Source organism: Cibotium barometz, chromosome 4 (genome assembly GCF_041138505.1).
Source record: "Cibotium barometz isolate CiBa-2024 chromosome 4, ASM4113850v1, whole genome shotgun sequence".
Taxonomy (NCBI): domain Eukaryota; kingdom Viridiplantae; phylum Streptophyta; class Polypodiopsida; order Cyatheales; family Cibotiaceae; genus Cibotium; species Cibotium barometz.
In genome coordinates, this window is record NC_141049.1 from 63,944,484 (window position 1) to 63,959,038 (window position 14,555).

The following is a 14,555-nucleotide window of genomic DNA, read 5'->3' on the forward strand; positions in this document are numbered from 1 at the left end:
AGACAGGCTATTGGCAGTCATTGGCATGTATGCTGAAAAACGACGCCAAAAGCATTGGCATGATACGCATGTGAAGAAAGGTCGCTTCAGGAGAGGTGATCTAATGTTGCTTTACACATTGAAGAAACAAAAATGCAAGCTGAAAATGTGAGGACGGTCCATTTGTGATCAACAAGCTTAGTGCGAGTGGTGCAATAAGGTTGGAAACCTTAGATGGAGAGCCAATGACTAACTTCATCAATGGTAGCCGCTTGAAGCGCTATGAAGAACCTCTAACAGATGATATGCTGATACACATACATTCTAGTTAGACACGTAAAAAAGCTCAAGCTTTGTTACAAAGTCAAGCAAAAGAAGAAGCTAAGGCAAGAGTAGCACTAGCACGAGAGCGCCGCAAGGCAGCTATCATGGCCATCCACTTGAATGATGATGAAGACTTTGTAGATCCCTTTCATATTGAAGTAAGGATCCCTACTCAAAGAGCAATCTTTGTAGCGTCTGCACTTATAGATTTGGGAGCCGACTGCAATGTTTTGTCTTATGAAGCGTGGACATCATTAGGCCTTGCTCACCAATGCATCATTGAACTTCCAGAGTTTCTCTGGTGATGAAACCCCAGCCCTAGGCAAGTGCTGTATTAATATGTCCATTCAGGATCAATCTATGCACGTGACTTTTTATGTTGCTAAACAAGAGCCAAGCAGTGGTGGATGTTGTTTTAGGAAGATCATGGACTGGAACTCACGACAATACACCTTGTTGGTAAATTCTACTCACCTTACAGGATCAAGTGCTTCGGCACTCCCATCTTTTCAAAAGGTGGAAACCATCACTACTGTGATAGAGACAACCTCAAAAGATCCAATGATTTGGGTGAATAATGACAATGACAATACTCAGGGATGGCATGTGCCAACATCTCTCTTATATGCACAAGGCTACGGAAGGGGGAAAGCACTTAGAATTCAAATCTGGTTACCTAAAGTAGCTCGCAAGGCAAGACCCAATGCTGCCAAGGAACATCCAAGGAATACAAAGCTAAAGAGGAGGTTCACCAGAGCCAACAGTTTCACCTCCAACAAGACCACTCAACGGTGGATCCCAAAGAAGGTTCTGCAAGCACAAGGCTACTACGAGGGTGCTACTACCTTGTGGCTACCAAAAAGAATGCAGGGACTACTGCAGCAAAACATAATTATGTTCCTGAATCTACTCAAGAACAAAAGCAGTCAATACCACCTCACTTACAAAAACCAAATCAATACTGGAAACCACGCCTTACCAAGCCTTTAAGAGTCCAGGTGGAAACACAAGCTGACGCGTCAATCGGACATCATCAGAAGGTCTTGAACAGGAAGGGATACTCCAAACTGACATGGGAAGAAAAAGGCAAGTGGGTACCTTTACTCACTTCTATCTCAGAGACAACACATCAGAAGGAGGATATTGCAACCGAATCAAGTTCAGAGTCTATTCCTCAAAACACAAGCAATGTCAAAGTTTGTCTTACAAAGCCGACAACTTTCAATCAGGCTCCTACACAAGTAGACTCCCTGACTATCAAGGAAAGAGCGTTCTTCCTACAACTCCAACTATTTGGAATGTCGTCGGTATTTTACTCTTTCCCTAATCAAATTACATTACCAGCCATAAGTCTACACGCATAGGTGTTAGAGTTGAGCACTCTGAAGACCCAAGAAAATTTTGAAAGCCCAATGGGATGGCAAGAACACAGCTGCCATATAATTGTCAAAGCTCAGAAGTGTTCAAACATCTCCATTCACACCTCCTCCTATTTGTCCCAATGCATTTCCTATGCCTATCGCTAAAATCTCACCTCTGACTAAACTTCAATCTCTTGCACGTACTCTGAAAATGGGTACCAAAAAGAGTCCAACAAAAAGGAACCTGTGCCATACGTCAACACCCCACAAACAATTTGCATAATGTTACATCCAAAACAAACTCATTCTTGAAAGAGCTATCATGCTACAAAAGCTACTTTTTGGTAATTCATCTATCGAATCTATTAGCTCTATTTCCGTCATGCCTGTACATACTAGCATTCTTCATTCAACTTGCATTAAATAAAAAAATCTGAACACTTCCTTATGTGTTGTGTAGAATAACCAAATGGAGACTTGGCTGGACACATGCAGTCCATCTTTGGACCCAGATAGCACTCACCCTGACCATCAAGGGGGCTACAGCATTGCACCTTTTCAGACGCACTCCCGATATTTTTATGCCCCAGTGGGTGAGGATTGCTGTGGAAGACAATTTTTGGAGTTATACTACCAGCAACATCATCCGTTTCCACACTGCCGCGACTGTGCTCCTATGGTATTGGGGAATGCTTCCCATATATGTTGGCAGTGTCGCACATATTTTCGTCGTTATGGCATTGGTATGATGCAGCAAATCATGGGGGTCACACCTTAACGACATAATCTCTGGGCAATTATGATGCCGCAACATGGACCCAACCAACAAAGACTCCCGGAAGAGGAAAGAGCTCAAACATGGCGCGAGGACACCCTTCGCTTACTAACCCCTCCCATTTTGCAGGTTCTTCTTCCCCATGAATCTACATGTCAGTTTTGGCTCAATGTGACTCGAGTCTTTAAAACGGTTTCAAAACCATAGGTGCCTCTTTAGCCTTCCTACTGTGCCCATACCATATGTTAGTGAAGATGCACTTCTTCCCTTGCCATCTTCTCCATGGGTAGGATTACGTTCTGGGTTATCTTTACATCCTGAAGCTATTGATGTCCACCCACCTGAGAATGCAGACATGCATCCACCCCCAGTGCAAGACTAGCACTTGTACTCTCTTAATAAGAACTAGAAGCCAGGGCACTTGTTCCCATTGGGTTTTTCCCCTCGGCCAAATCCGGTGTTTAGCACCAGGGTTTCTTATTTTTTGTCTTTTTAATTTTCTTTCTCTTTAGTTTGTTTTGTCGGAATAAAACAGATACAAGCACCAAACTACATCTTCCGCTTCAGTACCGCAAACTGACAGTCATACAATCAAGTGCAAACAATTCTTCACCAACCAGCGCTTTAACAGAAACAGGTGAACTCATGCCAATCTCTAATATTTTTTGTATTTTTCTTGTTGCTTGATTGTTTATAAATTTCACTTTACTAAGCATGGCAATATGCATCTCCTTTGGTCTAGAGTAGGGATAGCATTCTAGTGGCTTTAGACTTAATAGTGTAAGTTTGACCGTAATTGTTTTTACCCGTTTAGCAATACAAAGTAATTAGTGTTTTGTGCTAAAGGTAGAGTTCCAGACCTAGGACAAAGAGACTAAATTAATCATAGGACTGTCAGTGGATATCTTACCTTACTAGGACATTGCTTAGGAACAATCTAATAAACCTTCCATAACAAAAATTGGCATGACAAAAATAAAAAAGAAGCGTATATGTTTGTGGCCTATTGCCTTGTTATTCATGGTAGGCGAGAGAGGTCTATACCTTTCCCAGACCAATGCCTTGTGTAGTAAGCAATAGCCATACCGCGGGTGCGCAAACATACTCTTGAAGAGAGCCCTGTCCAAAAAAAAAAAGACAGAAAGGCACCAAGAGAAATGCTTGTCTAATCCAGGATGGTCGCCGTTGTGCTTAAAATATTAAACCAAAACACTAAGCAATATCAAGAGTCTGCCACTACATAATTATGTTAGATTTATTAGTGTTGAACCGACATCTTTGACTTAGCATAGGCTCAGTATACCACTTAATAGTCCCTCGATTAACTGTTGTCTTTTGCCTTCTAGGAAAAGAACAATACATTTGGTATAAAACATTCTTTACTTTAGTTAGCTGCATGTAGTAATTATTAAGGCTTGAACTAACCTATTCAATCTCTACACTGCTTCAATGTTTCTTTTCTCTAGCTAATTGGACGTTTATTGCCATGTCTTATTCAGTAAAATTGCTTGTTTTGTTATTGTTTGTCAGTACTTTTGCTTTAAAAAAAAAAAAGAACATACAAACCACCTATCGTTTTGCTTCTTGCAGGTACACACTAGAGATGCTACTCTTCCTTGGCATCTACGCGCTCGAGGACGTGTGCAAAATAGGAAGGGGGGAATGTTGCGTGACGAGTGGTGATCAATGCAAGGATGCAACACAAAGATGGAAGCAAGAAAACAAGAGACTTGACATTCTTATTTAGGGCTCTTGTAGAGAGTTCCAAGTTGTAGGTGAGTGTGGGAGTGGGCTTGAGAATAATCCCACATGGGAAGTTTTGGGAGTTTTAGGAGTTTTAATATAAATAGTGGCTCATTTGAGAGCTCATTAACACATTGGGCTCAACTCATGCTTGAGCTCTCTTGAGACTAGCTCTCCCTCTTGTTCATAGAGGTGCAAGCTCTTCTCTCTCCCCATCTACACTATTGTATGAGCAATGCTCTTCTAATTCAATGCAATGAGATGATGTTTTTCTCTCTTCTCATCTCTATTCTCTAGTGTGCATGCTTCTTTGTTTATGCTTGTGGGTTCTCTATTAGGCTTTGTGTGCTAGTGGATTCAAGCTTAAGCTTCTCCATAGCTTGTAGCTTATCCATGCATGAATGAGTGGGTTGATGAGTGAATGAGCTATGGCAAGATTGAGCTTGTGTGTGTAAAGTCTATGTCAAGGTAGTGGTGTTCATAGCATCCTCTCTCGAAAGGGATAAGCTTCCATGCACCTAACCGGGTTGAGTCCCCTAGCAATGAAAGGAGTGTTTATCATTCCATTGGTGAGCTAGGAGCGTAGTCTACTTGCCCATATTACATACGTAGAGAGACGACCGTCTTTCCATTGGCGCCATGCTAGTGAATTTGTATCATGGGTGACCCCACATTAAATACTAGTTACCTAGTGTTATTGGTATAGCTTGAGACCATGCTTGATGGGTGTATGTTGTTGAAGTGTAAAAAGTAATGCCATACTTGACGACTGTGTGTGGTCGAAGCGAAACAAGTAGACTACACTAGACCATTGCACGCGGTCGAACCATAACAAGTGGTTTATGCAAACGATGTGCCACACTAATTGAGGTGTAACAAGTGGTAATACATGCCATGCTAGATGATGTGTAAAATGATACTCTCATCAAAGTGTAACAAGTGGTGAGTTTACGTTGTGTTTGTGCCTATCAATGTTCATATTAGGATTAATTGTGGAGAGAGAAATTAATTGGAACAACTAATGTGTTTATGTTGGTGAGATATGTGATGAGCAGTGCACGTGTCGCACATGGAGTATCTTATCTATATTATCTCAGACTATTATTATTTCGGATGATTTTGCCAAATGATTATACATATGCTTGTGCATGGCGTCACTGTATTACTAGCACACATGTTAGAAGAGTTTTGGTAATTTACACTTAGTGTGTAAACAAGCTCTAGTGCTTAAGTTATTTTTGTAAAAGTGGAAAAGCAAGCACTATTTTGTACACAGAACTATTATTAGCACCTTGGGCTATTTTTTGAATACAATTCTCAAAATACTCATGTCGTGAAAGGAGGAGTTGCATGTATAAGGGGGGAGATTGCACCCAATAGTGTGTTGATGGTGACATTTACTCTATCTCATATTTTTATGTTATGATTTAATCTTATAAATTTGATTCAATTCTATGGTTTATTCCTTGATGGATAAGTGGGTTTGGTTAATTCTTCATAAAAGTACTTGAGGTCCCGTGTCAGTGGTATCAGAGCTATGGGTACTTGCACTTGAGGTCCCGTGTCAGTGGTATCAGAGCTTGAAGAATAAGGAGAAGCTCACAAAAATCTAGAGAATAAAGAAGACAAAAGCTTAAGGACTCTTAGAAAAATCTTGGAAGGTTTATGGGGATTTTCTGAGCCATCAGATGAAGAACTAGATCAAAGGCTACCAATTTATGCCACCTTCTCTCCCAAAACCACTTCTGAGAAGCCAAAAATCACCTTTTTGATAAAAAAATGGTTTTCCTCATTTCTTGACCTCTTGTTGATCCATTTGTACACGGATGAAATTAGCATACAAGAGAGGAATTAGCTCCACTTTCAGATTGCTAAACACTTTCTCATGATAGGAATCTTGCAAGATCAGGGTGTCCAGTTTTATCTAGTTTATACTGGACTGGGACAATGCTTGGAGAGTAAATTTTGGGGGCAAGGTACTTAAAATGAGATCAAGCAAATAATAGAAAATATGCTTGCCCTTAAATTAACCCAATATAACTTAAATTAATAAAAAGTAGTCTAATTAATCAAAATTAATCAAAAATATGATGAAATGATAAACAAATGATCTTTCCATACTTAGAGTGATCCAATTTATTTTTCCATAGATGCACCATTACAAGTACACTAGTCCCTATAGGTTTTAGATGATTCACATCAAAAATATAATTTTACTAATTAGATTATTAATATTTGTAGGCCTTCTGATAGTCTGAAAGAATTTTGAAAAAGAGATCATTAAAAATCCAACCATTGGATTTGTAATTTTTACTAACCACCACATTCTACTAATGAATCAGTATCTACCCACTCTTTTGATCTACAAGATTGAGGATTTTAAGTGGTAGCTATTGTGGGTACAAAAAGTGGTGTATATTATAACATTTTAAAGACCTTGAAATATTTAAAGAAAATAGACAAATATCATAAAATTTTCTTGAAAAATCAAGTTAAGCTCCATATTATGTGAAGACCTAAGGTACAAAGTGGGAATCTCATATGAGTTTATATGTAAAAGATATTACCATTTTATGGAATCAGTTCAAATTTGGGACAGGGTGTATACATTGACTTTGTACCTAAGAAAATGAGGACTTTTGACTATCTAATGCTTAATCAAATTATGAAACTATATTTCCAACTTTGAATATGATGTTCCAACAAAAGAACTTGAAACGAAATTCCTTCATTTACTAGGAGAGATTAGCCACAATGCTTGTTTTTTTACTGTTTATAGGGTGCCTGAGTGGACAAAACTGGGCACCCTGATCTTGCAACCACCCCTATAGTGAAAGTTGGAGAGTTGCTCATAAATCACTTTGAGAGAAATCGCTTATTGGCCTTTACAGTAGATTAATCTTGAATTAAGAAATCTTAACCAAGAGAGAAGCCCAAGCTTTCAAAAGCACAATCAAGAATTTGATTCTTTTTTTTATCTTTCTCCATCTACTGGTGGGATGGAGACAGCGATGAAATTTAGAGCGTTGGTAGGTTTTATTTTTCTCTCTCAGTCATGCGCAACGTGGGTTCCCAGCCATGAAGAAATGTCTTCTTTTAAATTATTTAAAGCTTAAGCTTTAAGCCGTAAGTTGTAAGCTTTGAAGTTTTAAAGCTTCGTATTATTATAAGCTTTATTAAAAAATTTAAAAAACTTATAACATTCAACACAATTACCTATTACATAATCTTTAAAAAGCTTATATTGCTACAAGCTCAAAGCCCTCTTTGGACTTTTGTTTTTTTTAAGAAAAGAGAGGGAGCCCTACAAAAGAAAATTTTCAGCAAGTGGACAACTTCATAGTGGTTCTTCTACAAAATTTCACGACTCTTTTCAGCATGTATTTACTTGGATTATGGCATCAAGGAGTTATTTTGTTAGTTATCTCAACGTCAAACGCGTTTCTTGGAAAATATTCTCAAGTTTTTGAAGACTTGTGGAATCATGACTTTTTGTTAACTATTCAACACCAACAAAATCATTTCTACCACTTATCTTTCGACATACATGCTCTACTTCGAATATTTTACCAACTTGTCAAATTCAAGCACATCGGTGATATTTTATTACTCAACCATGCATCAAATGAGCTAAGTATTATCAATATCTCAGTAGTTTTTATTTTGACATTTATATCTACACCTTTTATTTTTCCACATCTCTCTTTCATCATGAACCCTCTTACCCCAACCATTCAAAAGCAAATTCAGTCACTCCAAAACCAGATTTTAGTTGAGAAGGTGTTGAGAATGGATCTAGACGATAGGTTATCTCACAAGAAGAGGCATAGACATGCTAGTGATGCATCTTCACACTTCGATGGTGGTGACTAAATTCAGAGAACAGTGTAATATACTCTTAGAACTCAGGAGTCTAGGAAAGAAATGAAAATTAGCCGCAAAGCTTTTACCTTTCAAAATTTTCTTGTCAAGAAAGATGATCGCACAATACTTGCTTAGCTTAGTCAACTTGATGATTACTTTTTGGGGGGGAAATTCTCTGAGAAGAACAAAACCAAGTGTGCTACCAATCATTTGGTTGACAATGTAGTATTGTGGCGAAACGTGATTAGAACTAGTAAGAATAAACCAAAATCTTGGAAGAGATTTCAGAAGCTCATTAAGAAAGATTTCTTACCCTCATAGTACAAAGCTAGGGCTAGACAATGATGGTCTATCTTCAGACAGCTTGAGAAGGAGAATATATCTGCTTACGTGGATAGATTTTGCAAACTTTGTTACAAATACAAGTAATTGAGAACGGTTAAAACCAAGGATCAAAGCAGGAAGTTTATAGTACGTTTGAAACCCACAATTCGATCAAAAGTGAACATGTTTCAACGTCACTCTCTTAGCTCGGCTATTTCCTTAGCCTTGAATTGTGAAAAGAAAAATGGCTTTCCCAAGGAAGCAATGTCACCTCAAACCTCAATATCAAAGTTCTTGAAGCCTAAAACCTTTCCAAAATCATTTGAAAAAAACCTAAATGGTAATAACATAGCTATTGACACCAAGGTTGATGATTCTCACAACAAGCTTATAAAGATGATTCAAATAAGTGTTACAGGTGTAACGAGATTGGACATATTACATCGAATTGTCCACGAAAGTCAAAGTATATTTCACTTGGAATAAATATGATCGATGATGATGAAGAAGAATACCCCTCCTACGTGACGAGCATTCCGACTCTCCTAAGGTAACATACTCATTTCATTTGATTGTTTTCACAATGAATTTTATTTAAGTATTTTCGTAAATTTCAAGGAGAGTTTTTATGAATCAAAGTAAAACTTCTTGGAGAAACTGGCCCTTTTTTTCACTATGTATTAGTCTTGTGGTATGGGACACAAAGATTAATTATGTGTGAAGGATTCCAATGCATACTTATCTCTAGATTTATGTGGGATAATTTCTGGTGGTATGGGACATTGTGATGAGCAATGCGTGTGTCGCACATGGAGGTTCTTGTCTAAATCATCTCGGACTATTATTATTTCATATTATTTTATTGGCCATGTGCCAAATGATTGTACATAGCATGGTGTCGCTATATTACTAGCACACATGTTATAAGAGTTTTGGTTATTTACACTTAGTGTGTGAACAAGTTTAGTGCTTGAGTTATTTTGTAAAAGTGGAAAAGAAAGTCCTATTTTGTACGCACAACTATTATGAGCTCTTTGGGCTATATTTTGAATACAATTCTCAAAATACTCATGTCATGAAAGGAGGAGTTGCACATATGAGGGGGGAGATTGCACCCAATAGTGTGTTGATGGTGATGTTTACTCTATCTCATATTTTTATGTTATGCTTTAATCTTGTCAATTTGGTTCAAATCTATGGTTTATTCCTTGATGTATGACTGAGTTTGATTACTTCTTCAAGAAAAACATGAGGGCTCGTGTCAGTATATGATGTCGATTTTTAATATATTAATATAGTTATATTTTCTTTTAAAAGAAGATAAAAAGGCAAATGAAGAGGCTTAGTATCTATCCAAAATCCTTAACATATAGCTTAGAGACTTGGGCTAACTTTAATTTTTACTTCTTAAATTATTACATGTAATGAATTATACACTTTAGGTTATTTATAGATCTTGATAAGCTACTTAGACTCTTTTATTTATCATATCATTTTCTCAATCATTTAAAGCCAAATTATGAATATATAAAGTTTAAAAAAGTATTACCAATAAATTGATAAGACTAATTTGTTTATGATTTTATGCTTGCTTGATGGCCTTGATAGACATTTGAAAAATAAGAGACACCATTTGATATAGGAGATGAGGACTTATGTATTGTTTGTGTCTAGCACAAGGAAGAAATCGCTTAGAGTGGGAATTTTTTTCCCCTTAATAATACATTTCATCTCCATGTTGTGTAGATAACACCAAATCCCTCCTATGTGGGATCTCCTCTAGCTTATGAGAGTGATAAGCCATGTTGCCTATCTGGGTTAAGATAATTATTATACGTAAAAAAAAACTTTATATATAATCAATTAGATTTCTCACATGACTAATTAGTTTGAGATGAGCATTTCTAAAAAGAAATTCTTACAATTACTTGCTATATAAGTAATATTTTCACAAATGAGTGAATGAATATATTATGATTTTGTTAACATCATTGGCTAGATTATAATATCCAACATTATGACTACCAAACTATCATCGTCATGGGTTTCAACTTTGAAGATAGTAAGCAAATTAAAGATTTGGATTCTGTGGTTACATTTATAGGTCATCAATGAGGCATGATCAATGGAGTTATTTATCTTTATAAGTAAAGTAGTTTCAATGTAACTATATACTAATATGTTAAGTGAATATAATTAGCTCATTTATTTTTTTGATGTAATCTTACAATTAGACTATCTTGTTTAATTTTTTTATGTAATATTACAATTAAACTATCACATTGATAAAATAATCATTCTTCTTATGAATAAGAGTTAAAGGGTTGGAACTTGGTGAAAAAGGAGAATACGATAAAGCTTTAGTTCTTTTTTTTTGGAACATAAAATATTTATATTAAAAACTTAAAAGCAATTATGTACAAGAGATATTTATGTTAAAAACTTAAAAGCAGTTATGTACAAGAGATATTTATACGACTTCCTTTTCCCATGAGTCACATCCCACTTTTTCACTATTCATGACTAAGGGTGCAAAAAGAATGAAAAAATGAAAAAGAAATAGAATAACAACCCATTGTACTTTGTACATGATTGTAAACAAGCAAAGTACTCATATGCATCACTGCCACATATGTGAACAAGAAAATCACAGTAAATTAAAGGTCCTTTATATGCAATTGATTGCAAGCCTTGTACTCATGTGCATAGTTGTCGTATGTTAGTTAGGATACTGGTGTACGATGTGGTGAGCCTCAAATAAGTTGTGTGACATGACATGTTTGTTTTCTTATGCATTTACATGCAACCTTGAGTAATAACGCGATGCTATTGTGAAATTTAAGATCAAGCTTTTTTTTCCCTAATTAAAACGCATAGAGAGCCGAGTTATCTGGGGGTATCTATACCATCAAAATCACATGGGACTTGCACCCTACCCAACCACGGGGCATTTACTTCACCACAATGGGCGACCGACCCCAAGTGGCTATGTCCATCCATTGGTCATGGACAATGATTAATCACAATGGATGCCCAACCCCAAGTGGCTACGGCCATCCATTGGTCATGGTAGGGGTTCCTTTCTAGAGACTTCAAAGCCCTATCCGCTCTAAGAGTGACTAGTGAAAAGATCAAGCTTTGTATTCTCACACTCTCTATGACTACAAGGGGCAGAGAAAAACTAAAGAAAACCCACTATTTAATATACATTTCGGCAACGAAAAAACCGATTCAAAAATTTGTTAGTCGAGCCACCACTGTTTTCTAGACTTCTTACCACCATCATTACAACTCGAAATCAAGAACACTTTTGTTACTACAATTATAGATATCAACCACACACAACATAAATAAAACTGGAGGATTTTATAGTCGTGGAGAAATTTATCTATAGAATAAGAATCTAATTATAATTATAATTATTTGTGTATATGATATTACGAACTACAATATTTTTTTAGGAGTTTATTATATTGCCGGAAGATTAATATTTAGGAAAGGGGCAATCAGGCACGCCTACCGTCCTAAGACAAACTCGCCAGATATGTCACCTGCAGGGCATCCAGCCATGTTTCTCCATCAATGAAATTTTGGACTGTAAACTGCGAGGCATCTGCCTGAGATATGTTTGGGTGAACTCCGACCCAGTCCACGCGCTGGGATGTGTTGGATCCAGGCCCTGTGTTGTCATACTCGCAGTAGTAGAGGGTGTCTGTGAAAGGGTTGCTGGCATTCCAAGGGAGCCAGCCTTGGGGATCCACCAGTGCTTCGATGTCGGACTGCAGGAACACAACGCGAGAATAAGCTTTCCAGGGCCTCCCCAGGTAGGTAGAGACGCTGAAGCTGGCGTTTTCAAGGCTGGAGTCCCCTGTGACGGTGCAGTTTTGGAAGGAGTAGCCAGAGATGTCCGAAGCCAGCTTCCGGCCCTGGGCAGTGTAGGTGTTCTGTTGCTCTTGCAGCGGCAGCCTAGCCAGCAGCACGCAGTTCTGGAAAACGGCGATGGCGTTGCCGAAGATGAAGTCGACGGTGCCGGAGATCTGGCATTCGCGGTAGAACTGCCGGGCTGCCAGGGCGTAGAGTGTGTCCTGGTAACCCTCGAAGCTGCAGCGGTAGAATGCCATGAAATCAGCGCCTGCTCGGACCGCCACTGCTTGGTGCCCGCTTGCCCCCGCCGTATTGCGAAATGTCACATCCCGAGCGTAGAACCCACTTCCGGAGAGACCTTGTAAGAGAGCCATAAAATATACAGTTAGTTTGACTACACACGCTTGGCAAAGCACTGGCCGTTGCTTATGTATGATAATTACTTACCGACTGTTGAGGTCCGGTATGTGTTGTACTGGCCGCTCGCCACGTTCCTGTCTCCTGTGATGACCGTGTTGCCTATGCCATCGCCCACAAACGTGATGTTTTGCTGGTCCGTTGTCAGATTGAACACTTCTGCATACACTCCTTGCTTGATGTAGATCACATAGCGTCCCGAGTATGTTGGCGGTATAGCGTTGAGCGCCGCCGTGATGCTGGCGTAGTCTCCACTTCCATCTTGAGCCACTACCGCATTTGCAGTTACAGAGGTGGAGGAAGATTGCAAGAGCTTGCGGTCTGCCGCAGAGACCCAATATGGAAACTCGTCGCCATCATCTACCAAGCCTAGTAGTGAGCTCCTACTGGAGAAGCTAGAATCAATGCTAGTGTAATCTGACTGATGATTAGCGCCGCTAGATGGCGATGATAAAAGACGGCGTCTGAGGTGAATTGAGGGCGAAGAGGGGGGAAAGGCGCCCTGCCATGGAGTGATATCATTTCCTACTTGGGAAAGAGTGTCGACAAGGCTGAATGCATTTCCGATGACTTCGGCAAGGTAATCTTGGTTGCTCTGGATTTTCTCCTGGACGCTGCCGAGAGCTTCTTGGAAGTTGTCGGTGCAAGCCGTTTGATAGCTGAGAGAGGCGCTCATCCACACCTTCACATCCCTAAGGGCACAACTGAGGGCGTCCACACTGTCGAGGTCGCCCAAGCCGGAAAGCCTGGATATGACTCCATTCAGCTGGCCTTTCACATTGTCCAGAAGCTCAACGCAGTCGTTGGCGCATTGATTCTCCAGCAAAGAGAGGCCTTGCTCGCTGGAGAATGTTCTGGCGAAGCTTTGTGACTCGTTTGCACGCGTGGCTGCCGCTTGAACTGCGAAGGAAACCACGTCCAGTGGAGTGGCAGTGGAAGGTATCTGGAAGCAAGAAAGCTCCTGCGTGCACACGTCCGGATATGGCGTGTGCGTGCACAAGGTGCTCACTACGTCGCCGCCGCCGCCTCCGCCTGATCCTATAGAAATGGAGAGTCTGTTGTGCGAGTGGATATTATGTCGGGCTGGCTTGGATGCGTGGTGTTGGGCAAATGCGAAGCAAATGAGGGCCACTGCGCCCAACAACAAGATCGGTGCAATGATAGAAGCCAGCTTACGAGCCTTGCTTTTCAGCAGGATTATAGGCTGACGAGGAGTACTGCTATTGCAGCTTGACAAGTGAGATTCTCTCATTATCTTGGCAGATTGATCCGAATTACAATCCCTCTCTCTCTCTCTCTCTCTCTCTCTCTCTGTTTTTGGGGCTCCTAATTACAATGTTAACGTGCTAATGATCTCACAGATGGCTGCTAAGGATGTTGGCCGGTGTAGGCGATAGCTTTGGATACAAAGAGAAGTTTCATCAAGGACTTGCGATTGTTAGTAGTAACTACGAACGTAGTAACTACGAACCGAATGGATTACATATGAAAGTGCAAGATATATTGCAGAAGTCCTTCTAGAACGTTACTAAATTTCTCAATATTGAGCTTCTTCAACATCCATCCGCCTCTTTAAATAGGGGCACGAAAAGCCTCAGCAGGTCTGACATCGCAAGGAGAAAGAAGCTTCGTTGCTCTGCATGTGCATTGTCGTGTGCACTGCACATAGGCGTAGGAAAAAAGCTGAAACTGATTCGTGCTGCAAGGACGATGGAATCGATCTAATTTGCTTCAATAACATTACGGTACACGTAGTACAACGCCCATAGTGGACAACAGCCAGAAATTTGTCGTAAAAGAAGGCACGGCGTGCCAGACGCAGTACCGATAGCCTACGAAAACCCAGGAGAAGTAGAGTTCTAGCTATACCTAGCTACACTGTGATGCCTTCATCAAAACTTTGA

The 14,555-nt window shown here is 39.5% G+C and overlaps 1 protein-coding gene across 1 annotated transcript; it reads right to left on the reverse strand.

The window, feature by feature from the left end:
* Positions 1 to 11,761: 11,761 nt before the first annotated feature.
* On the reverse strand, positions 11,762 to 14,201 carry LOC147639503 (putative pectinesterase/pectinesterase inhibitor 32). The gene is made up of 2 exons (XM_086791992.1): positions 12,682 to 14,201; positions 11,762 to 12,592 (listed from the first exon to the last, which is right to left on the reverse strand). The coding sequence occupies exons 1-2, from the start codon at positions 13,901 to 13,903 to the stop codon at positions 11,895 to 11,897; spliced, it is 1,920 nt and encodes a 639-aa protein (XP_086648118.1). The 5' UTR covers positions 13,904 to 14,201; the 3' UTR covers positions 11,762 to 11,894.
* Positions 14,202 to 14,555: the final 354 nt, after the last annotated feature.

Excerpts from the sequence above, each read along its gene's own strand:
- LOC147639503 (XM_086791992.1), bottom strand. The coding sequence starts at position 13,903 with ATGAGAGAATCTCACTTGTCAAGCTGCAATAGCAGTACTCCTCGTCAG. Across the intron at positions 12,593-12,681 it reads ATACCGGACCTCAACAGTCG|GTCTCTCCGGAAGTGGGTTC; the intron begins GTAAGTAATTAT and ends CTCTCTTACAAG.